The sequence below is a fragment of the Myotis myotis genome, unplaced genomic scaffold (genome assembly GCF_014108235.1).
Source record: "Myotis myotis isolate mMyoMyo1 unplaced genomic scaffold, mMyoMyo1.p scaffold_m19_p_9, whole genome shotgun sequence".
Lineage (NCBI taxonomy): Eukaryota > Metazoa > Chordata > Mammalia > Chiroptera > Vespertilionidae > Myotis > Myotis myotis.
Genome location: NW_023416401.1, coordinates 36,887,087 through 36,901,181, shown reverse-complemented (window position 1 = coordinate 36,901,181; position 14,095 = coordinate 36,887,087). Strand labels below are relative to the sequence as shown.

The window sequence follows — 14,095 nt, the reverse complement described above, 5'->3', positions numbered from 1 at the left end:
AAGACAGTCAGTTACCTACAAGGGAGTACCCATACGACTGTCAGCTGATTTCTCAACAGAAACCATGCAGGCCAGAAGAGAGTGGCAAGAAATATTCAAAGTGATGAATAGCAAGAACCTGCAACCAAGATTACTTTATCCAGCAAAGCTATCATTCAGAATAGAAGGTCAGATAAAGAGCTTCACGGATAAGAAAAAGCTAAAGGAGTTCATCACCACCAAACCAGCATTATAGGAAATGCTGAAAGGTATTCTTTAAGAAGAGGAAGAAGAAAAAGGAACTCTTACCATTTGCCACAGCATGGATGGATCTGGAGAGCGGATAAATACCACATGATCTCACTCATTTGTGGAATATAATGAACAACATAAGCTGATGAACAAGGACTGATCCAGAGACGGAGAGGCATTGATTGGACTGTCGGGACTTGGAGGGAAGGTAGGGGAGGGTGGGGGTAAGGGGGAAAGATCAACCAAAGGACTTATATGCAAGCATATAGGCCTAATCAATGGACATGGACAACGGGGGGGTGAGGGCATGAGCGGGGGGGTGGGGGGGTAGAGGGTAACGTGGGGACAAGGACACATATGTAATATCTCAATCAATAAAAAATATATTAAAAAAAAAATAAAAAGTATAAACTTCCAGTTATAAAAAAGTCACAGGAGTGTAATGTATAGCATAGGGAATAAGAGTCAGTAATGTCATAATAACTAGGTATGGTGACAGATGGTTATTAGAGTTATTATGGTGGTCATTTTGTAAGGTATATAAATGCTGAAACACTATGTTGTACACCTGCAACCAATATAATATTATTTGCCAACTCTAAAGTAAATTTTTAAAAATCAGAAAGAAAACCTTAAAGTTGGGGTAATTCACATACATAAAATAAAAGCAGTCTCTCTCAAAAAATGAATAAATAAAAAATGTATCTTTCCAATTCTTTTTTCATTATGAGTTGGCAAAAAAGCTTTCACAATAATTTTCCTATTTAAAATTTCAGTGTGAAAATTCCATTAGGTACATTTTAAATTTTCCTTACTATAATGTTAATTAACAATCAACATTATTTACTAAATAGAAGCACAAAAAATAAAGCTAGATTTCCTTTGTTGTGCACAGTGCAAACATGAAAAATGTTAACTTTGAATTTACTTATGTGACCCCATGAGGGCACTACCATCATTTATGTTCATATGACTCAGTCAGCTATCACCCCTTCACTCATGGACAACAAACACACTACTCTGTAAGTAAGTAAACCCTAGTACCTTGGTGGACTCTGGGAACCCGCCCCACGTCCATTCCATGTGGGACTCAGATCTGAGTAGGCTCTCGGCGGGTTTCACCTCCAGCTCTGAATCACTCTTCGGACATGCTGCCGGGGAATACGGGCTGCAAACACATTACAAAGAAATGTAATGAATTTAAAGTCAGGAACTTCAGTGTTGCTGAGTTTGACAGATTAAAAGAAATGTAAGTTTGAATATATTAACTGTATCCTGCTGGTATAGAGAATCTATTTTAAAAATGTCAATTATTTCTTCCTCTTGAGTTTTTTATTAATAATAAAAACAGTGCACACTAGTATTTATGGAGGACTTGCTGTAAACATTTTCTATGCATCATCCCATTTGATTCTCACAAGAAATCTATAAGAAAGGTAATTTTACAGGAGAGAATGTGCATGGAAAGATGGACAGTAAATTTAATCAAGTTTAAGAACAAAATAATTATTAAGAGAAAAGGTCCATATTCATGTTAAAAGTACACATTCAGTGCCTCTACTGTCTGAGAGAAATAGGAAACATCATTACTGTCCAATAACAGAAAAGGCAATTTAATATATTTTTCCTTTAAGAAACAGAAATTTTGAAAATACTTACATGTCCAAAGGGGACCAATCTCCATCGGATAAGGGGTAGTGATCTCCAGAATGGAAGAGCAGAGGCTCCTTATATTCTTCTTCCTTTAAGGAAGCATTTGAAGATCCTCTGTGAAAGGGGGGCGGGGGAAAAAAGGCAGGAACAAAGATACTATGTCAGCTTAAAAATATCCCCCAAATCTATGATACATCATCTAAAGTTTAAATTATGAAAAAGGCCTCTTAAAAGGAAAATATGAAGGAGAAGGGGGATTCACCGATGCCACCCAACATATCCTACTACAACCACTATTTAAATATGGGATAAACAGAGGAGGAAAGAAAAGATGATGTGATTAAAAATTCATTTTTACCTCCCTTAGTAATAACTGAGGGGGGTAGCGGGGAAGGGGTAAGGACACATATGTAATACCTTAATAAAGAAAGAAAAAAAAATGAGTATTTTTAAAAGTCAATATACAGACATTAAAACCATAGGCGGTTGAACTAATACATTAATGTTTAATTTAATTTACCCTTTGCGTTTCTTGAAGTTGCAGAGTTAATATAACTAACCTGCCACATAACCTTAAAATATCCCTCAGAAGCATGTGGGCCCGAATTTTTCATCTTTAGTTGGAAATTTATCACTTGTCCTATTTCACAGAGTCAATGTGAGATTTATGTGTTGAACATGTCATGTTGAAAGCTCTAAAAAGTATAAATAAAAGTACAAAAAAAAAAACCACCAAAAAAAAAAAAAAAACTTTGAAAAGTGTAAAGCAGTTTTAGAGCATCTTATCTAGAAAATTCAATGTTCTACCAAAACTTAAAGGTAAAATGAGAATATCTACCACTTAATTTGCTAGACTAAAAATAGGTGTATAAACCAGTTTTATTAGTTTTTAATATTGCGTTTCTTCCTTTATATCTTAATTTAACATGCTCTCCTTAACTGCTAACTTTGACATGTAACAGTTTTTCCACATAGCAGCTCTTTCTAATTCAAGGTTTTCCTACTCTAATCTTCTTTTGCTCAGAAGTATTCAACTCTGGCATACAACCTCATTCAAAGGGAGAAAAACATATACTTGAAAAAGGCCAGCCCTAGCTGGTTTGGCTCAGTGGATAGAGCATTGGCCTGCGGGCTGAGGGGTCCCAGATTTGATTCCAGTCAAGGGCACATGCCTGGGTTGCAGGCTTGATCCCCAGTAGGGGACGTGCAGGAGGCAGCCAATCATTGATTCTCTCTCACCACTGATGTTTCTATCTCTCTCTCCCTCTCCCTTCCTCCCTGAAATCTATAAAAATGTTTAAAAAAAAGAAAAGAAAAAGACCAACATCTAGGTAAATACCTTGTTTCTTAAGAAAAAATAAAATGCTCAAAGAGAAAAATCAGATGTTTATGTCCTTATTTGCCAAATTTAAAAGGATAGCACATCTTGACCCATCACTATTTATCTAGGTGAAAATGGTTTGAAAAGAACAATGTAAAAGCCACAGACATTTTTTTAAATAAAAAATATTTTTGGAACATATTTCACTGCAGGATAAAAGATAATTCAAGATGAGTTCAGCAAAGCAAACTGGATTTAGTAAAATATTGAAAGACAGATCAGGCATCATTAAGAATTTATAACCCTAGGAAGACATGAAATTATTTTCTCTGGGCATATCCTGACAAAAATAGAGCCCATTAGTTTAGACCCATTAGAGTGATGAAAAAGGTTGCTAATGCTGAGGTTCCTTTCAGTCCTGCAATTCTTTAACTAATTTAGGACTTCTAAAAATCTGCTAAAGCGCTTTTAAAATGGCACGCTTGCCTCAGAACAGGCAACCAGGTGGTCAAACCATGACATAGTAACTTAAACTAAGTACATGGCATAAGGATATAGGGAGTATACATATTAGAAATGTGAAGAAAATAGTATAAAGACTAACTTTATCTATGATGAAACAAAGGACAATTATAAGCATTAATGCCTAACATCAGATGATTTGTAGTAGGGTAAATAGTTTAATGTTGAATCAGGGTTGGTAGGTTGAGAGCTTCAGTTGTTAAAGTTCATAATAAGTGTGTACAGAGCACTTCAGCCTTCACAGATGCACCTCAACATCATGTCTTCAAATTCAACATCATTTTATAAACCTTTCCCACTCAAAAGCCAACAGAGGTTACAAGATGTATACAACTGTCAAAATCCACTGAATTCTTAAGATCTATGTATATTATTAACCTAGAGGCCTGATGCACAAAAGGCCCTTGCAGCCCCAGCTTCATCCAGAAGGTCGTTCAGCTGTCCAGTCTAATTAGCATAATACGCTTTTATTACTATAGATATAAATTATACCTCAATTTTTGAAAGTTGAGAGAAAATCCATAGAAAGTTAAAATAAAATCTAAATTACTTATGCAGGATAAATTAGAGGAACTAAGCGAGTTTTAAGTCTATTTAACTGGTAGTATGTAAGAGATAAATGGGGTTGCTAACTACCATGACCAAAGAACACTAACTCTGTTAACAATATGTTTATCCTCAACCTTTGCACAGTGTTGGTCAATAAATTTCAGTGACTAATGATCTAAGTTTCCATTTGGATATTCTACATTTCCCATACTAGTAAAAGATACCTTATAATGGAACTGAAAAGACCCTGCAATATTTCTTTGTCTGAGTCAGAAATGAAGAGGAGAAAGGGCAAGGAGCAAGACATAAGATTCATGTCACCACAGAAGATGATAGAGGGTACTCTAGAAGCCAGTTACTGATCAGGAGATGAAGTATGAAGCCTCAAGGCAATAGATGCTGTCTGGGAAAAGTCTTAGGTTGCAATGAACATAGGGGTGCATATATCTTTACAAATATGTGTTTTCATATTTGGGGGGTAAGTACCCAGAAGAGGAATTGCTGGATGATATGTTAGTTCTACACCTAGTTTTTTGAGGAACTTCCAAACTGTTTTCCATAGCGGCTTCACTTATTTACATTCCCACAGTGTACGAGAGTTCCCTTTCCTCCACATCCTCTCCAAAACTCATTTCTTATCTTCTTGATAACAGTCATTCTAACAGGTATAAGGTGGTGTCCTCATTGTGGTTTTGATTTTCTATTTCCCTAATAACTAGTGATGTTGAACATCTTTTCATTTATCTGTATGTTCACTACAGCATTATACATAATTTTTTTTGAATTGATTCTAGAGAGGAAAGGAGAGGGAGAGAGAGATAGAAACATCAATGATAAGAGATAATCACTGACTGGCTGCTTTCTGCATGTCCCATATTGGGGATGTAGCCTGCAACCCGCACATGTGCCCCAACTGGGAATTGAACCGTGACCTTCTGGTTCATAGGTAGACGCTTAACCCTTGAGCCATCGTGGCCATGTGATTGCAGCACTATTATAACAGCAAGACATGCAAACAAAGTGTTCATATATATGGTATGTGCGTGTGTGTACACACACAGAATACTATTCAGCCATAAAAAGATAAAATATTGTCATTTGCAACAACATGGATGAGCTTGAGAATATTATGCCAAGTGAATTAAGTCGGATGAAAAGAACAAAAACTATAATTTCACTCATATATGGAATATAAAACAAAAAGTAATACATGTACTAACAAAACTAACAAAACCAAACTCATAGACACAGACAACAAAATGGTGATTTCCAGAGGGAAAGAGGGCTTGGGAAGGGTGATGTGAGCAAAGGGGGTCAAGAATATGGTAATAAAGGGAAACTAAACTTCGGGTGGTGAGCATGCAATAAAATACACATTCATTGAATTACAATTTTGTATACCAGAAAATTATATAATGTTATTAACTAAAACCCCAATAAATTTAAAAAATCTTAGGCTCTCTGCACTCAACTCCCAGATATAATTCCAAGTAAGTCTCATTTTGGTGGATTAAAAAGTGTTTCCTTTTTGATGGTGTGTTCTTAAGCCTCCATTATTGTTATTGCTGGGTATATTATGTATTTCCATCAGTGGCATGTTTTATATAATTGCACTCAAGATTGTGCTATAGCACTATCCAATCTGAAAAGTCTTTTCCCTCCAATAAGCTATTTACCAGGTGTACCAGTTAATAATGCGGATTTTTTCAATAGATAGAGTTACACATGCTAGTATGTTGATATATATGCGATTTGATATGTATGCTATTTTGTTGTATTGACAGCAAGCTTCAAAACTTCGTATGTCAAATTTGCTGAACATGCTAACATTATAGATATTTTTACACTTAAAAATGTCAAATTTCATGTCAAAAAAAGAGCATTTGCAGAACTTTTAATTCATTACTTTATTTTGAGGAAAAGTGCTGCTGAAAGTTACTGTATACTTCAGGAAGCTTATGGTGAACATGCTCCATCTCAAGATACTTGTGAACGCTGGTTTAAATGCTTTAAAAGTGATGATTTCTGTGTGAAAGACAACGTCCAGGTCAACCGAAAAAGTTTGAAGACCAACAATTACAAGCATTATTGGATGAAGATGCATGTCAAACTCAAAAACAACTTGCAGAAAGATTAAACGTTGTTCAGCAAACAATTTCCGATCGTTTACAAGCAAAGGGAAAGATTTTAAAGGAAGGAAAATGGGTGCCACATCAACTGAACGAAAGAGAAATTGAAAACTGAAAAGTCATCAGTAAAATGTTGACACGAAAGAAAAGTCTTTTTTGCATCGAATTGTGACTGGCAATGAAAAGTGGATTTATTTTGAGAATCCCAAATGCACAAAATCATGGGTTGATACAGGTCAACCATCAACATCAACTGCAAGGCCAAATAACTTTGGAAAGAAGACCACGCTCTGCATTTGGTGGGATCAGGAAGGTGTGGTGTATTAAGAGCTTCTAAAACCAGGTGAAACCGTTAATACTGATCGCTACCGACAACAAATAATCAATTCAAACTACGCTTTGATCATAAAACGACCAGAATGGGCCAGAAGACAGGGCAAAGTAATTTTGCTTCATGATGATGCACCATCGGACACTTAAAAACCAGTTAAAGACACGTTAAAAGATCTTGCCTGGGAAGTATTAACCCACCCACTGTATTCACCAGACCTTGCTCCTTCAGAATACCACTTGTTCCAATCGATGGCACATGCACTTTCTGAGCAGCACTTCAAAACATACGAAGAAGTGGAAAATTGGGTCTCTGAATGGTTTGCCTCAAAACAAGAAAAGTTCTATTGGGATGGTATCTACAAATTACCTGAAAGATGGGGGAAATGTGTAGCTAGCAATGGACATTACTTTGAATAAAGCACTTTTGATGTTTCTCTTGAAATTATCCTGTTTTGATTACAAAATCCGCATTATTAACCGGTACATCTGGTATGTCCGCACAACTTCTGGAAGGACAAACATGGCTTTTGAACTATATTTAAGACGAAAGTCCAATTTTAGGAAGGGACAGAGGTTCATTAGGTACAGCTTACATAAAGCTCTGTGTAGTTTAAAACTCCAATTTCCACCAATTGAGTTTCTTCTACCTTGTGATATAGTAACCTGCTTTAAAGGTTACTATAAAAGCCGTCTTTCATTTGCCTTCTTCAGGAGCCTTAATTAACCTTAATTCTGTTATGAATGAAAAGATTTTAAATAGAATGTTATCTATCAAAATAAAATCATTTACTTTAGGTATCTTCTCTAGAAACAGAATTTCTTTCCTAAGAGGTAGGAGTTAAGGAGGGTAAGATATTTAAAAGTTGCAAATTCCACCCAGCTAGTGTGGCTCCATGCTTGAGCGTCAGACAATGAACCAGGAGATCATGGTTAGACTCCTGTCAGGGCACAAGCCTGGGTTGTGGACTTGATCCTCAGTGTGGGCAAGCAGGAGGCAGCCGATCAATGATTCTCTCTCATCACTGATGTTTCTATATCTCTCTCCTTTCTTCTCTAAATTCAACAAAAATATTTTTTAAAAAGTTCCAAATTCCAATACCATATAGCTCTAGGTCTCACTACTGCAAAGACGGTAGACTTTCTATTCTTTTTTCTTTCAGATTCTTTAACGTGTCACTTAATGTGATGTTAATACTTTTGACCCTAAATATCTTCATCCAAATTATTTTAGAATCTAAATAATGAGCAGAAAGGACCTTGCAAACCATGTAGCTTAATTCCCTTATTTCATAGATTAAGAAAATGAAGGCCTGGAGTGATCAGGAAGTAGCTATTCCACAATCAGAAGTTTAACTTGTTCAGTTTTCTACCTTTTATCAGCTTAGCGCTTATTTCAGTATATGACCTGAACTTTCACAACTGTTACATCTTGTCTTTTCAAACTCCTAATATCTGTTGGCTGCATAATTAAGCAGATCCTGTTTTAAGGAAATTTCAGGAAAGTGTTCCTCCAAGTGGTAGCATCTATGATTCACTGGTACCTACAGAAAAGGAAAACCACTAAACTTATGAAAATTGTTACAAGGCCCTAGTTTACATGCATTCTGATATGCCAAGCAAGCAAGATTGTTGTTTAAATAGAGAAGCTGGCAACCATGTCACTGTAGACCCAATCAGTACACCAACAGATTTGGTTGATGCAGCCTTTCACACAATCTGGAAAAGAAAGGCATTCACCAATATTTTTGTCAAGTGTCCACCTGCAGCACTCGTTTACAAAATTCCTCTAGAACAATAATTCTTGTGCATCTAGTAGATGACTTCGCATATGTTTCAGAAATGTTTTAACTTCCCAGGTTGGTACTATGCTGTTTTCCTGAAACTAATGTAATATTGAATGCCAACTGTAATTGAAAAATAGAAAAAAAATAAAAATAAAGCTGCAGGTTGTTCAGGAGTTCTAAACTTAGTTCTATGTTATACAAAGGACTTTGTTGAACACTCGTCAACAAAACTTTGAAGACAAAACTTTTACTTCAGGATGCTTCCTGGTGGGCCTTAGAATTTTAGTTGGCAAAAACATTTCCAGGAATTAAGGCACTTAAGGGATTATTAATGCTAATCCAAATAAAATTTAGACGCATGTGTATTTTGAGTTTTTTGTCAAAAGAATACATTTCCTGCCCACTACACATTTTAATATAAATACATCAAAACTTTTAAAGGAACTGTTTACACTGTTGTTAATAGAACCAAAATCAAATAATAAAAGATCTCAAAGGGCCTCCTAGTATATTCTCTTAGGAAAGGAAAAGACAAATAACCCTTAAGAGATTGGAAGCAGGAAGAAAATAATAAGAGTCTCTTTTTAAGAAACTATGGTACTCTGTATTAGCTTAAAGTTCTTTGGGGCTTTAATTAAGCTCTTCCCAGCTAGTGTTTTGACACTGACCAAAAAAAAAAAAAAAAAAAAAAAAAATCAGCTGAATTATTTTAAATTTTTTTTAGGTACAGTTTACACTGGTCTGTAGAGTCTAAAGTACTTTTTGCTTTCTTCTGTTGTTTAGTTGTAACAGAGGAATTCTGTACTCTAGGAGAACTGAAGTAAAAATCTACAGTGTGGGAAGACTGAGAAAGAATGTCTCAAATATGGTAGTTGAGTAATAAAAGATGGGCAGAAAAGGAGTTCATATATTAAAAATTACTATCACATATAGAATTTTTTTCCAGAATTTACAACCCAGATTTTAAAGTTTTGGAAAATAAGTTAACAGTTTTGCCAAAAAGGGATTATTATACTATGTTATTCATTAACAGAGTATAACTATCCTATCTAATAATAGACAAAGATTGCAACTGACCATACCTTCGCTAAGCCTCGCATTGGCTAATCAACAAGATATGCAAATTAACCGCCAACAAAGATGGTGGTTAATTTGCATACAGAGGCGCGAAGGCGGAGCGAAGACTGAAGGCGGAGCAGCGAGGGCTGTGAAGGCGACTCTGGCCAGAGTGGCACCAGTTTTCCTCTGGCACCCAGGACCCAGGCCTATTGCACAAATCTTTCGTGCAACAGGCCTCTAGTAATACAATAATAGCACTTTTCCCCTGACTTCACCATTTAAAACAAAAACTTGGTCAATCAAGCATATACTAGGTCACAACAGAGTTTACAATTGGTATATATTTGGTTTCTATGACTAGAGACAGAAATTATTTTTCATGAAGAGAACTTTAAAGCACTATTTTCCCAGGAAGTAGGGCATAATCTCTTTTCAGCAGCTGAGATGAAAGGGTACAAGTGGACCAGCACACATGTCACAATGCCATCCTCCCCCACCCCAATTCTCATAAAAGATTTGAAAATTTAGGGATGCTTGTGGGCAGCAGCTTCTTGTTCAATGGTTACCAATGAAGATAAGCACCCCACTGACACACCTATGATCCTTCCTGTGCCAGTGCAACCACTGAGTATAAAAGGTGAGAGATAATCTAAAAATACAATCTTAAATGAAAAAATACATGTCCTACCCCAAATTGCTACCTTTCAACCTCAGACATTGCTGACTTGAAAACTGGCATCTAATGAACTGGTGAATAAATAGTCATCAAGATTTCTCACTTAAAACAAAACAAAACCCTTCTTTCCTCTTTTAACTTACTAGGATGTTTTTTTAAAAATTTTTAATCATTTTTTTATTTTTCAATTACAGTTGATATACAATATTATATTAGTTTCAGATGTACACCCCAGCGATTAGATATTATATATAACTTAGTGATCATCCCGGTAAGTCTGTACCCATCCTACACCATGATAGTTAGTAGGATGTTATTGACTATATGCCCTATGATGTACTTTACATCCCCATGACTATCTGTAAAAACCAATTTGTATTTTTTAATCCCTTTACTTTTTTCACCTCCAAACCTCCTCCTATCTGGCAACCAACAAAATGTTCTCTGTATCTATGATTCTGCTTCTGTTTTGCTTTGTTTCCTTTTTTTAGATTCATTTGTTAACATATATGTGTTTATTGACATTTTATTGTTCATATTTTTAAATCTTTTTTTCCCTTCTTTTTAATAATTCTCAGTAATAGGTGAGATACTAAGCACAAGACCACTGGGTTAGGAAATAAATAGTCCTGATGTTTGTATCTGCGTACCCAGAGGTGAGTCACTAGTTCAGATCTTCTTTGAGACTTACAATTTATTTGGCTTTTGGAAACTTACTGGATGAAAAGACACACATTGCCAGTCTGTTTTAAATGATATTTGAGCACTACCGCAGGATGTCTGATGGCAAATTTTGTCGAGTTATGGAAAGAAAAAAGAAAATGCCTTTCCTACTTGATTCCACAACAAACTGTCAAGGGGAAAAACAAGTCCAAACCTCATACTGTAGACCCATAAAAAAAACAGCTTCTCACTTTAGCTGTGTTCTGTTTGGAGCATGCATGAACATCTGGCATCTGCACAAAGAGCCCTCCCAGACTGAGAGTCCTACCTTGCTGACTGGGCCCCCTTGTCATCATCAGAGCTCAGATCCATATCCATAGTGTCTTCTGCAGCAGGGGAAACTGTCTGGTCTTCCTTTTTACTGTCCTGTTTGCATTTCTTTCTCCTTCTTTTTTTCTTTTTCACAGAACTTGGAGTAAAAACCGTCTCTGTTTCCAAGATGTGCGAGATGTTGGAACTCTGAGATGGTCTTTCATTTCCAACCGATTTTACCAAAAGGGAGTCAATATCTTTAAAGAACTGATCTTCGGTAGGAATTGGTGAAGTGGCAAGGTAAGCAGGAAGTTTTTCCTTAAAGAGAACATAAAGAAAGAAAAGTTGTCCACGGCAAATTGGACAACCAAAATAATAATAAATTCTTTGCATATCTAAATTTTCATAGTGGCAGAAACAATAGTCCCTGAAGGCAAGAAAGTCACACTGAACTGGGGCACTGCCCACTCTAAATAGGTCTTTACTTTATTGCCCACAGCTTTATTAGCTCACTTTGGCCCACATAACTCAATATGTTTGGAGGAACCATTATGCCAAGACAGCATGGAACATGAGAGCTATAATTAAAGCAAAGCCAATTAAATTATCTGTAAAAAGAAATTCAAAGCAGCAGCAGATGAATTCCAAGGAAGTGTTACAAAGCATCTGTAAAGAACTTACAAAGAACAGTAAAAACGGACAAAGCAGAAGGCAAGGACAAAAATACCCCATCAGACAACGGACAATAGGACAATGGTTCCCAACTCTTTTTTGGCCATGCCCCACCTAAGCATCTATAAAATCCTGATGCCCATCCTGTCACATATAATTCTTATTATTCAAAAAGTGAACTCCTGTTCACGTGGAGGAAGCCTAAAAGGCCATTAACTTGGTCTAAACAAGCTTCCAAAGAATATGGCATCCATGAAAGAGAAAAATAAAAGAAGGAAAGGACAGTTAAAGTACTGAGGAAGAAATCACTAAGAAATTGTTTAAAAAAATAGTAACATGAAGGGACATGAAAAAATACCAAATAAAGTTTCAAAACATAATAGAGAACTGACATGCATAAATATGTCAAAATATACATTTATATACTGTATATGAGGCCCCTAGAACCATAAGAAATGCAAAAAATTCACTGTTAATAACTCACTCTCAAATTCACCTCCTTAAAAGTTAAATTGCCCCCTCTTTAGGGCGTGTGCCCCACGTTGGGAACCACTGGGTTAAGTGAAGTGAGAAACTATGGTAAAATTTATACTTAATGCTTGTGTTTGCCAAATTAATTGAAGATGGAGGAAGATGATTATAACAGAAACAATACTCTGTAACAAATAAAATTAGTGGATTTTTAAATCGTAAAACATTTAAGATACCCTTTTAGGAATTAAAAAGAAGAAAATAAACCCCAACGATTAGAAATAAACTCTTATTTTATTATTAAATAAATGATCAAGTCTGGTGTTCAGGAAATTAACTTCATAATCATTTGCTTCATTCTTTCATGTCATGGAGGAAATGGAAGGTATATAACAGAGATCCAAATTAGCCTCATGTAATTCAGAACACTCTTTATATAATATACTGAAAATAAGTGGGTTTCCATAATTGTTTTAAATCAAGCATTTGAATTTAGGTTTGGTAAATATATTACACCAAGGCCAAAGTTTTGTTTTCCCAAGCAAAATTTGTATTCACCAACAACACATACTTAGAGAGAAACTGCAATGATAAGATATTATCAAAGTGACAGGCTGTGGTCTCTGACATCCAGAGGTCTTTTAATTTAATGGTTTTTGTTATAAAGTTTACTTGTACATTTTTTTTTACATGATAATCTCTTTATATGTATACTAGAGGCCTGGTACACGAAATTCATGCACGGGATGGGGGGGGGGTCCCTCAGCCCGGCCTGCACCCTCTCCATCCTTCTTGCAATCTGGGACCACTGGCTCCTAACCGCTCACCTGCCTGATTGCCCCTAACCACCTCTGCCTGCCGGCCTGATGCCCCTGACTGCTCCCTTGCCGGCCTGATCGCCTCTAACCACCTCTGCCTGCTGACCTGATCGCTTCTAATCACCTCTGCCTACCGGCCTGATTGTCCCCTAACTGCTCCCCTACCAGCCTGATCACCCCCTAACTGCTTTCCCCTGCCGGCCTGATCGCCTATTACCACCTCTGCCTCGGCACCCCCCCAACATGGCTTTGTCCGGAGGGACATCCAGAAGATGTCCAGTCTAATTAGCATATTACCCTTTTATTAGTATAGATATTTTAAATTGATTTCAGAGAGAGGAGGGGAGAGGGAGAGAGAGAGAGAGAAACATCGATGAGAAAGAAACATTTATCAGTTGCCTCCAGCACGCACCCTGGGGACCAGACCTGCATCCTAGTTATGTGCCCTGACCTGGAATTGAAACTGTGACCTTTCGGTGCATGGGACAATGCTCAACCAACTAAGCCTCATGGGCCATAGTGATCTGAGATTTTATTCTTTACTAAAGGCCTGGTGCATGGATTCGTGCACCGGTGGGGTCCCTCAGCCTGGCCTGTGGGGGTTGGGCCGAAACCGGCTCTCCAACATCCCCCAAGGGGTCCTGGATTGTGAGAGGGCAATTCTTGAGTGACACACCCCGGAATTGGGCTCCCTCCTCTCTGGTTCCGGGTATGTCACCTGAGAACCACAGCTGCCAAGTCATTGCAGCTCGGCAGCTCCTGGTGGTCAGTGCGTGTCATAGCTACCAGTTGCAGCGTCTGCCCCCTGGTGGTCATTGCACATCATAGCTACCAGTTGGACAGTCGAATGGTCACTTAGGCTGATAGATAGGTAGAGATATAGATAATGAAAGATTTAACAA

General features: G+C 36.9%; 1 protein-coding gene across 6 annotated transcripts in view; it reads right to left on the bottom strand.

Annotated features, from left to right (window-relative positions):
* The window catches only part of LPIN2 (lipin 2), a 93,122-nt gene that overhangs the window by 23,142 nt on the left and 55,885 nt on the right, over nucleotides 1-14,095 (bottom strand). For all 6 annotated transcript variants that reach the window (XM_036323221.1, XM_036323217.1, XM_036323218.1 and 3 more), the window contains 3 exons: nucleotides 11,249-11,550; nucleotides 1,891-1,998; nucleotides 1,276-1,399 (listed from right to left, as the gene is read on the bottom strand). In XM_036323221.1, coding sequence (XP_036179114.1) covers nucleotides 1,276-1,399; nucleotides 1,891-1,998; nucleotides 11,249-11,550 — 534 coding nt within the window. The remainder of the gene's footprint in view (nucleotides 1-1,275; nucleotides 1,400-1,890; nucleotides 1,999-11,248; nucleotides 11,551-14,095) is intronic.